Source organism: Thermothelomyces thermophilus, chromosome 1, assembly GCF_000226095.1.
Source record: "Thermothelomyces thermophilus ATCC 42464 chromosome 1, complete sequence".
NCBI lineage: Eukaryota > Fungi > Ascomycota > Sordariomycetes > Sordariales > Chaetomiaceae > Thermothelomyces > Thermothelomyces thermophilus.
The window spans coordinates 3,027,626-3,040,535 of record NC_016472.1 but is presented as its reverse complement, the minus strand read 5'-3'; the positions used below and the strand labels follow the sequence as shown (position 1 = coordinate 3,040,535).

General features: G+C 50.9%; 3 protein-coding genes across 3 annotated transcripts; 1 reads left to right on the top strand and 2 right to left on the bottom strand.

Moving 5' to 3' along the window:
- The first annotated feature begins 4,162 nt into the window (after nucleotides 1–4,162).
- On the top strand, nucleotides 4,163–4,820 carry MYCTH_2295598 (uncharacterized protein). Its single transcript, XM_003658990.1, has one exon. The coding sequence runs from the start codon at nucleotides 4,412–4,414 to the stop codon at nucleotides 4,649–4,651; it is 240 nt and encodes a 79-aa protein (XP_003659038.1). The 5' UTR covers nucleotides 4,163–4,411; the 3' UTR covers nucleotides 4,652–4,820.
- A 319-nt stretch (nucleotides 4,821–5,139) lies between these two features.
- On the bottom strand, nucleotides 5,140–6,528 carry MYCTH_2295596 (uncharacterized protein). The gene is made up of 2 exons (XM_003658989.1): nucleotides 6,375–6,528; nucleotides 5,140–6,253 (listed from the first exon to the last, which is right to left on the bottom strand). Exons 1-2 carry the CDS (start codon nucleotides 6,438–6,440, stop codon nucleotides 5,276–5,278), a joined length of 1,044 nt encoding a protein of 347 aa, XP_003659037.1. The 5' UTR covers nucleotides 6,441–6,528; the 3' UTR covers nucleotides 5,140–5,275.
- Nucleotides 6,529–8,306: 1,778 nt separating this feature from the next.
- On the bottom strand, nucleotides 8,307–8,978 carry MYCTH_2295595 (uncharacterized protein). The gene has a single exon (XM_003658988.1). The coding sequence runs from the start codon at nucleotides 8,783–8,785 to the stop codon at nucleotides 8,339–8,341; it is 447 nt and encodes a 148-aa protein (XP_003659036.1). The 5' UTR covers nucleotides 8,786–8,978; the 3' UTR covers nucleotides 8,307–8,338.
- Nucleotides 8,979–12,910: the final 3,932 nt, after the last annotated feature.

Genomic DNA, 12,910 nt, shown 5'->3' with positions numbered 1-12,910 from the left:
GTAATCGAAACTCCGAAATGAGCGAGTGTAAGGGGCTCCTAGGCGGCGCTAATAATAATACCTTAAGATCACTTAAATGTTAAGGAATCTTGGGGAAGGGAGTACGACGCCGACAGAGACAGAGCTAGTTAGATGTGGATTAAAAGGCGAGACCAAACGAGCGGAAGGAAAGTGACGCAAATGTGGGAAAATGCTCGCGGAATGAAAGTTGGCGGGCGCCAGGCCGGCACAAGACCCGATCTCGTGCAAGCGTTTTTTGGGTGGTAATCTGAGTGAGACCTCCAAAAAGACCCAGTCAAGGCCACGAAAGCGGCCCGCGCCCAGAATCAGGCGAGCAGGGGACCTCGTACCAGGCGCCAAGCCTCGGGCCAGCCCAAATATCCAGGCGTGGGGCCTAGGTGTTTAGTTAAGCACTAGTGTACTCCGTAGCCGCACAATGGGAAAGCGCCCTTGCCATTGGTGGACAGCTCCTCCGGAGCTCGTATGGCAAATAACTACCAAGAACGCCAATCCACTGTAAGGATGTAATATATGTACATACTGTACATCCATACTACGCAATACCCTGTGATTCCCGTGCATTCTTGCAATGTTGGGCGGCCTCTGTCCTTGGTCCTGGCTGGCACGGCCGGCCGAAGAGATACACTCTTCAGGTGTGCTCTGTCTCAGACCCAGAAGACGCGCTGCCAATCGACTCGGGTCTGCATTAAAATAAGCGCATTAAAGTTTTTTTTGAGCGCAAGAACTCCGCTAGCTGATTCCTTCGCGCAAAATGCAACACGGCACCTGCCCCGCACGATTGGCTGGGTCGGTGGGCAATTGTGGGCCGGATCGGAGCGCCGCACGTGCCAGGGCCGGACTTCCCGCTCGGCGGCGCGACAGGACCGGGCGTTGGCCTGCGGGCCCGGGGGGAGAAGGGGGGGGATGGAGGGGAGTGATGAGGCCCGATCCATGAGCGTGCACAACAGCCAAGGGCCAAACAAAGTCTACGCGGTTCTTGTTTGTAAACAGATTTCGTATTTGCCTCTTCACGTCCACTTATCCGTGTCCTCGACGCCCTAATTACCTCATGGGTAACCGTCATGTTCTGTGTTGATGAAGAAGATAGCGTCAGTCTCGGTCTACTGCCGCGCCGCTGCCTTCTGTTATTAAGCTTAGGAACTCTTCGTATCATCTCTAATTACCCAGGCTCTCCTTACGAAATCAGATAATTACTACGTCGCTGCCAGACATGACAGCTACTTCGGAAACATACGCACTCTAGGACAAGACGTCGACCGCCACGCTAGCCGAACAGGGGATCTATGGAGGCAGATAGGGGAGGGGAAAGAGGAATGGTGCCGTTGAGTTTGTCGACGTGGGATGGTTACTTACCTACCTAATAAGATGGGTGAGCCGACCTCGTTGACCTTGGTGATAGAAGCGGCATCCGAGGCATTGAGCAAAACATCGAGACAATGTTCATGAGGCCATCCCGACCCCCTTCCCGGCAACCACCTGATTCCCACAAGAAAGCTGCTACATTTGTCATGGCTCTCATAGCATATCCCATGAGGCCGCCATCAATAAAGGCTTCTCTGCCCATGTCCCTTGAGAAGAGAAAAGACGAAGAGAGAAGGAGGGAAGGTAGTTGCTGTCATTAAGGCCGCTACCCACGATCTCGCCTTCGCGTCCACTTCAGTGTAATAGCACGACATTTTTGCAGACAACACTAAGACTTGAAATTTACGTGCGTAGTAGAGCAACGACGCGTCGGAAGCACATGCTAACCCCGGCAGCCAGCTGTGCAGTCATCGGAGGTCTTGTGAGAGTTGCCGTCGAAGAGGAAGGGGGGGGGGGGGAACCTGGCATCCTTCGGCGCCCTACGTGCTCGCAGGGGCGAGACGTGACAGTCATGCTGTGTTCATTCCTACGGACCTGGCTGGGCCTCGATATTGAACCAGTAGTAATAGTAATTAATTTGTCGGACATGGGGGGCAGGCAACTTGAGCCCCCCTGGACCTTTTGACAAATTGGCTTCCATATCTGCGAACTCTCCTCTCCTCGGCGGGGAGAACTCGGTAACAGCACATCAGGAGTTCCATCGGGCCGCAAGTAGCACGTTCGGGGACGTAATAATGTTACACAACCTCACTCGGAATGTGCTTCCGCTGCTCACCTCCCCCACCGAATGCGTAAACATGTCGGCGACCTGCACCTAGTGGCTGGCCTTTGGTGTCTTCTGACTGGTAAAGCCGTTATGTCAAGGCCATGACATAATTAATCATTAATTAGCGTGCCCTGCGGGCGACAAAGCCCTTCCCCCTGATTTTGACGCCTTTCGTGTAAGGAAGTGATTGTTTTTTCTTTTTTTTTTTTCCTTTTGTCGAGCCAAAAGAAGTTCCAATCCTAATCTGAAATGGCGGTGTGTTGGAGAACCTGTCACAAGGTTTTGCTGGGACTCGTACGGCATGCTTGATCGACCATTCGGGGCCAGGCGGCTTAACCACGAGGCCGGGCCCGAGATTCGCTCATCGCTTGCTCGCCTCTTTCTTTTCCCCCTCGAGAGGGCAACAAACAAGTGGTTGTAGTTGCTCATGTCTACGGAGGCGTTACTATTTCTTGGTGTTCCGGTAGCGTTAATTTCGGCCGAAAGAAGAGGGAGAGACTGCATGCTTCGATGCTGGCTTAATTACAAGTGCTCCGGAACAAGATTGGGTTGGTCACGCGTTCACCGGATTGACTAACCAATAGAACATATCTCAAGTCGCCAGACAGTGGGCTTAGCTGACAAAATGCCAACTTCACTTGGTGCCGTGTGGCCATATAATAGGGCTGTGGTTGTGATACCGTGGGACGTCCTCCTAATGGCTGCCCCGTCTGGTCCACCAACACACATGGCATCCATTCTTTGCTGGGCTAGACCGTTGTCGGTTGTACAGTTTCGGAGACTTTCAAGGATTTGTTGCGTCAAGCTGGGCCAGGTAATTCGACGCCCGCGCAGAAAAGATGAAGTATTAGTGAGAAATCGACCCACACCAGGCTACCGTCATTCGGCCGCTGGCTGTTGAGCGAGGGAATTGCTCTGTGCTTCTTGAGCTGACCGGACCACAGTGGCATCATTCGTCTGGCCCTTTAGCAACTCTGTAACACAGCTTTGAATGATCCACGAGTAACCTTGAGGGTTGCGGAAGTCTATCAAGTCCGATTGTCATCCTATTATGTGTGATCTCCCAGTGAATCTCCAACTTTGATCGTTTGAAATGTTGACACGAGACGGAGAGATTCTTCTACTTGGACATTATGTCGAATGTTGTTGTATGTGTGCGTGTGTATGGCCGCTGATTTCTCACACCTTTAGTTACCACAATCTGCCCAAGGCCAGGAACCACCATCATGGTCTGTCATGGAACATCGTCTGGTGCGCTCCAGTCACAAGAGAATAGAAGGCCTACCAACCCTTGCTGTTGAACACACTTTATCCGTGGTTTAAGGGTGTGGTACCCGCCTGATGATCTTTCGAGCGCCCAGTCTTAATTAGCTCTCTACGGTTGAAATATAGGCCCTGCCCAGAATGCAGCTGCACTTGACCGGCAGAGGTTCTCCAGCTTCTGTGCCCCAAGTTCCACGTGTTCCATACCGTTTGCGTAGATGTTCCAGGGGGAACACATACTTATCGACGACTCCTGCATAAATACGCTAAGTGGTGATATAAGCTGCACGCGCCCGCTATCCTTGTTGCCTTCCCTCGACTTCTCGGCAGCCCGGACCTGGGGATAGGAATGCCCTGGTGGCGTCACAACAGGTTGCCGGCATATTTGACAACTAGGATCTCTGACTTTTTGAAAGCAATGACACCCTCTGCTTGTTTCAGCTCGGAAGGCCATCGAATGTCGTACGGATAGTTTGGCCGATGCGGCCGAGGATTCGGCCATCCATCCAGCGGTACGTGTGGGGGTTAATTTAGCGTCCGACGCCCTCGATGTCGATCAAGAGCCGCCGTGTTTCCGCATATGGCCCTCACACTCACACCAAACCTGCATACCCCCCCTTGCGATTGAGTTATCCGAGGCATGCCGGATGTTACCATGAGCGACAGATACACCAACGCCGCTTCATGCGCTTGGAAAATGACAGGGTTTTGGGGACAACGAGCGCTCGCCTTCCCTAGAAAGTCATCTTGACCATCACCGAGATATGTCATCGATGGACACCTCTTTCTTCCGCAGCCCGAGCATAAAAAGGGTGCATCTTTCCCGTCCATCGGACATCAAGGATATGCTTCCACCCTCTGGATGACTCCGATCGTACATTTCATCGTACAAACAACACATTCCTTCCTGAGCAATCAGCCCTAAACACAATATGACCAACTCGTCCTCCGCCTATTCACACCGTCAGTCTGCCTGTCTCGGGTCCGAGCGTATAATTGATGACTGACGTCAGATCCGTAGCCAAGGGAAGCAGCTCCAAAGCCAAGTCCAAAGACAAGCGCAAGGAGAAGTCGGTCAAAAAGGAGAGCTCGAGCGAAGAAGACAAAACCAAAACGACCTTCAGCTGCGACCCGTACGCTAAGTCTCTCAGCAACCTCGCAGGACTGGAGAGATACATGCAGGAGCCCGCCTATGAGTCTGCTTGGAACCCTGTGGGAGCGACTTCTGGAGGGGAATAATGAGAAGAATAGCAGAGGGGCGAGGGCGAACGATCGCCCAGATAAGGTAGACAATGTGGCATGGAAGGCTCATTGGATGGACGGCGTGGGGCGGCGGCGTGCGGTCTCTGACCGCGGCACTCGGGTGTTGTCCGTTTGTGCCGGAATTTCAGTCATTGATGGCCTCAATGTCCTGCCTCGTTGGCTGTAGTATCATCTCGCTGTCGGGAGAATGCCGGCGGAGTAAACCCATCAGCAGTCGGTTCAGTGAGCAGCGTGCGTGACGCCCAACCTCAACTTCTGTTAATAACGATGTTCCCCCCTCTTTGAGAGAAGTGATGGTGTCCTCGATAAGGATTCTACTTGGCAGCATTCGCAGAAAGAACGGAAAGCGGCCACGACAGCCAAGGCTCCCAGCTAGGCCCGAGGAAGTCGGCAATGCTTCTCAGCAGGTGCGAGCCGGAGTCGGCAACGTGCCAGAGCGCCCGGGTATGATGGAGAAGGAGTGCCCAGTGGGCCATGATAGCGATCGCTTCAGGGCGCCGTTGGGACAACAAGTCGGTAAATTTTTGCGGTACAGCGGGCGCCCTGTGCGTACACGTGCGACTGATCAGTGGTGCTCATGGCATTGGTCGAATGTCAAACCTACCACATGAAAACCATCAGGTACCGCTGGTTTCGGGTATCACCTCCCAGCAGACTGTCAAAGCCGACCTGAAGGTAGGCGATTGCCGCAACGCAGGCTTCCTTGGACGATTCATCCAGTTCAGTCGACTCGAGGACGAGGCGCTGCAATTCATCGCAATGATGGCCCTGGGGTGTCGATTGGGAGATCTCGAGTGCCCAAAGAACAAGATGTTTGATATCGGATTGAAGCAACAGGTCCCAGGCGGCGACCGACATAGCCATCAGGCCTCGAGAGATTGAGAGGAATTCCAGAAAGCGAGCCAAGAAGTCGCCAAAGTCAGCGTCTCGTCTCGCCAGAAGGTCAGCTAGCAGGTGACGACCGAGAAGGGAGCAGAACAAGAGCAGGGTAGAGCAGTTGCTCTGGTCTATTTGAGACCTGGCCGCCGTTTCGTTGTAGATAGAGACGGCTCTGGTCTGCAGGTGTATAGCGGTTTCGAGGAGGTGTTTGGAGCGCTCCGGTTGCAGTGCTGCTAGACGCCGGGCTGAGATGGCGAGGATCTGGTGCATCAGGTAAGGAGCCTCCAGCGCACACTTGAACAGGAGTTTTGAGGCAAAGTCGTGCATCTCAACATTCAGTTCGGGGGCGTGTTCTTCAAAGTTGAAACGGATGAGCAACTCCATGTGGCCCAAGTTGACCTCGGGGTAAGTGTTGTTGCCCGCATTGTCTGGCGACGTGCGTCCTCGACTTGCAATGTCGGGAAGAGGAACGCCGGCGACAGGGCTCGCGTCGCTTGCATTGCTGGTGTTGATGGCAGCGGCCAAGAAAGCGGACGATGCTGACGCCTCACGGGTTGCTGCTGCTGCTGGTGCTGCTGCTGCTGCTGTTGTTGCTGCTGGACGAGTGCTGGGCCCCGACGAGTCCGTGGCTAGGGGTGGGTAACTGCACTCCCGGTCCGAAAGTGTGCAAATGATGCATTTTGGCCGCTGTTCGTCGCACTAATGCCCCATAAAGAAGTAAGCCAGGTAAGTTAGTAATTTGCACACTTTTGCTTATTCCTAGCACACGAGATGTGCTGCACTCGACAATAGTTGTGGAAGGCAGGTGGAAGAAACATACTTTGACATGTCGGCGCTTGCATTCTAAACAGCCAGCACGCGACTTTTTATGACTCCTTCGAAGCATTATGTTGGTTTAGCCGGGTAGTTTAGCTCCAACGTTGTGCTTGAGTGCAGTACGAATATGACCAGGTAGTCTTCCCATTACTCCGTACACAGTGACAGCAGGACTCGAGGGTTAAGAACGGAAAGATGGCGCAGAATCCGCAGCATCCAATTAGACAGGACTCATGACTCAATTCGCACTGTGCGGGTACTTTACGGAATACTAGTATTTCTGACCCGCCTCATTACCGGATACTGCAAGTAGGTCTATTCCCAGGCCGGGGCTCATGAAAATAAAGTCCAACAGTGTTATAACAATCTGTCAATCGAGGTAGATCACTCAGCTTTGTATATCAATTAGGTCAATAATACCTCTCTTGAACACCCCGTTGTCATGCTAAGGAACTGCCTGCGAAACTCGCAAACAAGGAGTAAGAAATGCAACGGCACTCAGCAAGGTTACTGTCATTGACTATTCACTGGGCAGGGCGCGCCTGCTGTCTCTGTGCATGTATGGAGGGAATCGTGACTTGTCGGAACCCAAAACGGAGAACCGGCTCCCGTTAGGAAACCATGATCAGGATAGTAGGTTATAAGGGCGCCTAAGCCGGCCCACATGACTTGAACTAGAACCCCACCAGAGACTTTCTAGCTACCATCTTATCTAAACGGCATCCTTTCAGGCACCTTCGCGGAAATCCGAGAGCTAGGCTCCTTGAGAACCAATAACCCTGCCTCGATCATAAAATGGGGTCAGAATACCTCATCTCGTCGTTATATTCGATTTCTTTTTTTCTTTCTTTTTTTTGTTTTGCTTTAGCTCCGGGGGCCTTCCTTAGACCACTGCTTGATGATGATATGGGCGGCCTAAATCCGTCAGCACATTCATTCCCTTGGTCACATTCTCACACATTCTCAATACATCCTCAAGCAATCAAAAAAAAAAAAAAAAGTAGCAAGAGGTCGCTATGCCGCATCCATTGCTGCGACGTGGATAGGAAAATGAGGAGAAAGAGAACTAGGCGAGAGTTTCCTCAACTTCTCACTCACAGTAATTATACGCCGTCGCGCTTAGGTGCGCCGCCGGCAGCAGCGGCATCACGCTCGTGTCCACGACTCTCAACCCCTCGGAGCCGTGCACTCTGCGGTCCGGAGCGACGACGCCGCCCAGCTCGCGCGGCAGCATCGCCGCCCAACACGGGTGCATGAACGACTGCTTACGTGGACCGGCCTCCAGCTCCTCGTCCGACGACGCGACGTCGGCGCCCCGTTCCACCTCGACCGCGCCCAGCTCCCGGAGCACGCGCGTGCCCCGTGCGCCGTATAGTGCGTGTGCGCGACATGGACGGCCAGGTCCACCGGGGTTGGACACCGACCGGTAGTCCAGCACGGGCGGCTCGAAGGGGTGCGTGAGATTGAGCCGGGCCGTGCCGCGGCTGAGGGGTTGCAGCAGGACCGCCGAGGCCGTGTTTCCCGTCGATACGGCGCTCTCGAGGCTCGGGGAGCGCGGGTTGGCGTACAGGTCGGCCAGCTGGCGGAGTTGGGCCCGGTAGCCTTCCACGAGCGACTCGTCGCCGTCGAAGGCCAGGGGCAGCCGGAGCTCGGAGGGGTCGGACGAGTTGGCGAGGGCGCGGATCTGGTTGACGATGACCAGGTAGTCGGCCGTTATGTTGGGGAGCGGCACCCAGATCGCGCTGTTGGACATGGCGAGGGTGTACGGGCCCTGAGCTGGAGTTTGGTTGAAGGCCGCCGTGGCCTTGGTGGCGAACGTTTCTTTGAACATGTCCGACGGGAGAAGGTAGAACGGAAGCGGTTTGGTGTCTTGGAGGAGGACTCAGATGGCTCTTCCCTGCATTTTTTTTTCCCTCCCTTCCCCCCCCCCCCCCCTTTTTCACGGTGGTGATTGATTCAGAGCTGCAGTCACTTACAGTTCCAAATAACCACAGGGCCGGAGTGATCGTGCAAATTGGAGCCAACACGCGGCAGGTCGAGGACCAACGGGATCTTTGCGCTGCGCAAGAAGGGAGCCGGCCCAACGCCGCTCCTCTGCAGGATTGCCGGTGTCCCGAACACACCAGCCGAGAGAATCACTTCATTCTTCACCGAGACGTTGAAGAGGGGGCTACCATCGAGGGGCCGCACTTCCACAGTTGACGGCCCGGACTTCGTATCACCCTCCGGATACAGCTCGCGGGCAACCTGATGCTTGACCAGAAGGTGATAATTGGGCCTGCTGTCCACCACATCAGCGTAATGGCCAATATCCGAGTAAGACCGTCTTGCTGTGACAGGGTGCTGGGAAATCGGAATCCAGCACAGGCCTTCCTTGTTCCCATTGGCGCATTCCTCAGCCACCTGGATGCCCATCTCCTTCCAAGCATCTCATACGACATAGTGGTCTCCCCACAAGAAGTGCGGGAGGCTGGCGTGGATTGGCGTCGTGTTTTCAAACGCGGACAGGTCGCATGTGTAGTTGTATTTTTCGACAACTGCAGGAGGAGGCGAGGTGAGGGCTACACTCTTCCGAAAGAAGCGATAAATCCCTTTCCAGCTCCAGTCGACGTCTCTCTTCTCTGAGCCTTGACCGCTGTCCTGGAAAATAGGTTCAGCGATGTCGGTCAGGCAGGTCTTAAGGTCCAGCTTCTGCCACGAACACCAGACGCGGTCGAGTGAAGGTAGAAGATGGGATCCGCGGGAGAGACGTAGAGGTCGCCGATTTGCCCTGCCTCGAGTTAGCGTTACGTCAAAAGCCGCTTCCTCCTCGCCCCCCTGGATGAGGAAACATGTCACTGACCGCAGGGGCTGAGATCGCGCTTCAGACACTGCGGGCCCGTGACGGGATCGAAGAGGGGAGACGAGGCCCACTTGTTAGCCGGAGTGTCGAGGGTCCAATCCCAGCAGGGCTGGGCGCCCTTGTAGCCGCACTCGTCGCGCAGCATGCGCTCGTAGACGGCGAGGTAGTACCTGTGCCAGGCGAGAAAGTGACCCGTGTAGTGGATGTCGAAAGTCTGCTGAATGTGAGTGTAGATGAGGTCGTCATAGCGAGAGATGACGCCCCAGTTGTTGAAGGGTGGGGTGAGGGCAGACTTGCGCAGGATGCACTTCACCGCAGAGAGGTAGGAAGACTTCTCATTCTTCGAGAGGGTGCGCCTAGGGAAGAGAACTGAGTCAGCAGGCTGTATATTGTCATGATGATTCTGGGGACTAGTGGAGAGGGTCGATTCTTACCATTCCTTCCTCACAAGGGGCGCCCGCTGCTGATGCAGGCGTGCGCTGACCAGACTGCTGGACCAGACCAGGACGGCAAGCAGCCAGCTTGCATGGATGTCCCTCAGGAGCTGCATTGTCACGGTAGTCTAGTTCGGATGGCTGCAGGGTATCCAGTGAGAAGGCTCAACGGCGAGCCAAACTTGAGTGCACGCTGCTTCTGCTTTCATCATTTTTTCATCTTCTTTGATGGAGAGTCGAAGGGCCTTTGAGGTCCATATCCATTGAAGCCATAATCTCACGAGCATCCACACGATGCCGTTTGGCGACGCCGTTGCTAGAACCATGAGCCTGGTCCATTGCGACGCTGACATGAAGGACTAAGACTTCCTTAGCCTCTGCCCTGATGGGTCTTTGTGGGTTCTCGTCGAAGTTCTTTCTTCTGTAAGGGGAAGCGAAGCGGCCCGTAATTAGCGAGGCAGAAGCAGAAAAACCATCCAAGCGCACACTTGGCAAGCTGCTCCTTCCTCGCTCAGGGTCCTGAAGGCCTTGCACCTTTCCCACTGCGTCCACCTTTCTGATGTGTGTACTATGCACCTATGCAAGGTACGTGATGTACATACGGTAGGTTGGTAGGTACCTATGCATACAAGGGCTGAACATCCTGTTAACAGTCCAAGCTGTCAGAAGTAGGTGGTCAGAGACGGCGAAACGTCTGAGAACCCCTTAAAATGCCCATTTCTGTCACTAGAAGCCGTTCATTTGACTGACAGAATTCTTTAATGTGCTGATGAAAAAAGATAGAGCTTTCCTCTTGGTAGTGACTTCCTGGCCGGGAACACACCACTCTAGGCAGCGATAGGAGTTCGTGCCGAACGCAGTTGCGAGCTCGAGTGAGCGTAGGAGGCGTTAAGAGTAGTGGCAAGGAAGGAACAGAACGAGTGCCTTGTTAAACTATCTACAAAGGAGAGAAAGAGCAATATAAATAGACAAAGGAAAGATGATCTGTACGTCTACGAGCTTACAAGGGTGGCTTGTATTGCTCGTGGCTAGAGTTTTAGAAGCTCCCTAGCTTCTGACATACCCCCTAGTTAAGCGTGGTAGTTACTTTAACTGCTTATTATAATGTTATTTCTAGTATTATATCTTATATTATACCTTCTTTAACTGATTGTTCTAGGTGCCTACCTTCCTAATTTAGTAATTTTAAAAGAATTAAGGGTATTTAAGTAATTCTTTTAAAATAGTAATTTAAATATTATTATTATTATAATAATAATAATATTAATAATAATAATAATAATAACTATAATAATAATGGTAATATAGTACCCTTTATACTTAAATTAGAGAATAGCTTATTAGCTATATCTATTATATCTATTATAGCCTTAGTTAAGCTTAATAAGTCTATTATTACTTCTAGCTTAGCTAGGGCTACTATAGCTAGTAGGCTAGTACTTATTTTTATAATACCTTAGAAGTATAAGTATACTAATAGCAAGTTATTATAAGTACTCTTATTTTACTTTGTTTATTCGATTTTCTTTAATTCTATTGCTAATTTTATGATTTTCTATTAAATCTATCAATTTTAAGCAATTCTAGCGATTTTTCGTTATTTCTTTATTATATAGTTTCGCTTTATAGCTTCCTAGTCAAAAAGTTAACTTTAATTACAGTTTCTAAGCGCTATACTAGTCATTTCTAGGTCTTATAAGCTAATAGATTATAGTATAGTTAATATTCTTAAGCTTTATAAGGTCCCTTATAATATATATATATATTTAGCATTAGCTAATCGTTCTCTTAGTAAATATTATAATTATTCTATTCTCTAGCCAACATAGGAAAAGCTTCTCTTGCATCTTTGCGAATACCCTACCAAAATATACGAAACTACCATCGCTAGAAAGCTCTCGAAAAACGCTATCTAACGGTACCACTTTCAACTACGCGCGAGCCGTTACAGGTGTGCAACAGGCATCATAGGCGTAGGAACCGGACCCGACCACAATCCGACCGCACCTCGTGTACCTATTAAAATTTTTACCGTATAGACTACCTAGTGCCCCTAAACGTAACGTCGATTTAAGGCCTAACACTAAGCTACTAAGTAGGGAGGCCTATAGCTTTAAATTAATTAAAAGGGGGCTTACTATAGGCCTACCTTACCTTAGATATTAAAGAACTAAGGGGTCTTATTATATAACTAGTCGACCTAGTACTAAGCCCTAAATAAGGTAAGGTATAAGACTTTGCTAATAGGCTCTTATAGGGCCTTATAACTACTATTATAGGCCTAGTTCCAAACTTTTAGGAACTTATAGCTAAAGAAGTTAAAAAGGGGCTTAAAGAAGCCTTTAAGGCTACCCCTTACCTTATATAGGTATAGGTAGCTATAGGCTTATAATAGGGGTTAATAGGCCCCTAAGGAGGCCTACTATCGGCTAAGGTAATGCCGTTATAGGCTTTGTAGGAGGTTATAATATAGAATATAAGCCTATAAGAGGACCTTAAAGCCTAAACCCTAGCTAAGATAGTCTAAGCAGTTAATAGGGCCTCTAGCTACTAGGGGGCTATTATAGCTAGGAAGCTCCTAAGTAAGGATATAATAGTAGTCTTTAAGGATAAGGCTACTAAGGATTAGTATTTAGCTAACAAGCGATAGGTGGCTATAGCCTTTAGAGAGGAGGCTAGGGAGGTTAGTAGGGCCTATATAGTCCTGGCTAAAGGAGTCTAGAAGAAAAAGCTATAGGGGGTTAGTAAATAAGACTTTAAAGGGGCTATAGGCCTGTACTTGATCAAAACGGTCAAGTTCTGGCTGCTAAAGAGCCTATAGAGGAAGTAGGCTATAGTACTCCTAGGCCTATAGGACCTCGAAGAGGCCTAGAAGGCCTATAATAAGGGTGTAGTCTAGGATGCCTAGGTGCTAGACTACAAGCCTTACTAGGATGCTCTAGAGCCGAGATAGTGCTATAGGTGTTAGAGCTTTGGCTATACCTAGCAGTACTACTAGTAGCCGGCCTGTTATAGCCGTTATAGCGTAAAGGCCTATAGGGAGGGGGGGAAGGCTAGGGAGGCCTAATGCCTTACCTACTTTAACTAACTCCTTTATAGGTATATAGCCTATAAGGGCCCTTATATAGCCTAGTATAGGGGCTACCTAAAGAAAGTTAAGGCCTAAGAAAGGGCTAGGGAGGCCTACTAATATAGACCCTGAACCTTCTAACTACTAGAGCAACTATATTAGAAGGTAGCCTTTAAGTTTAGTAACTAGCCGGA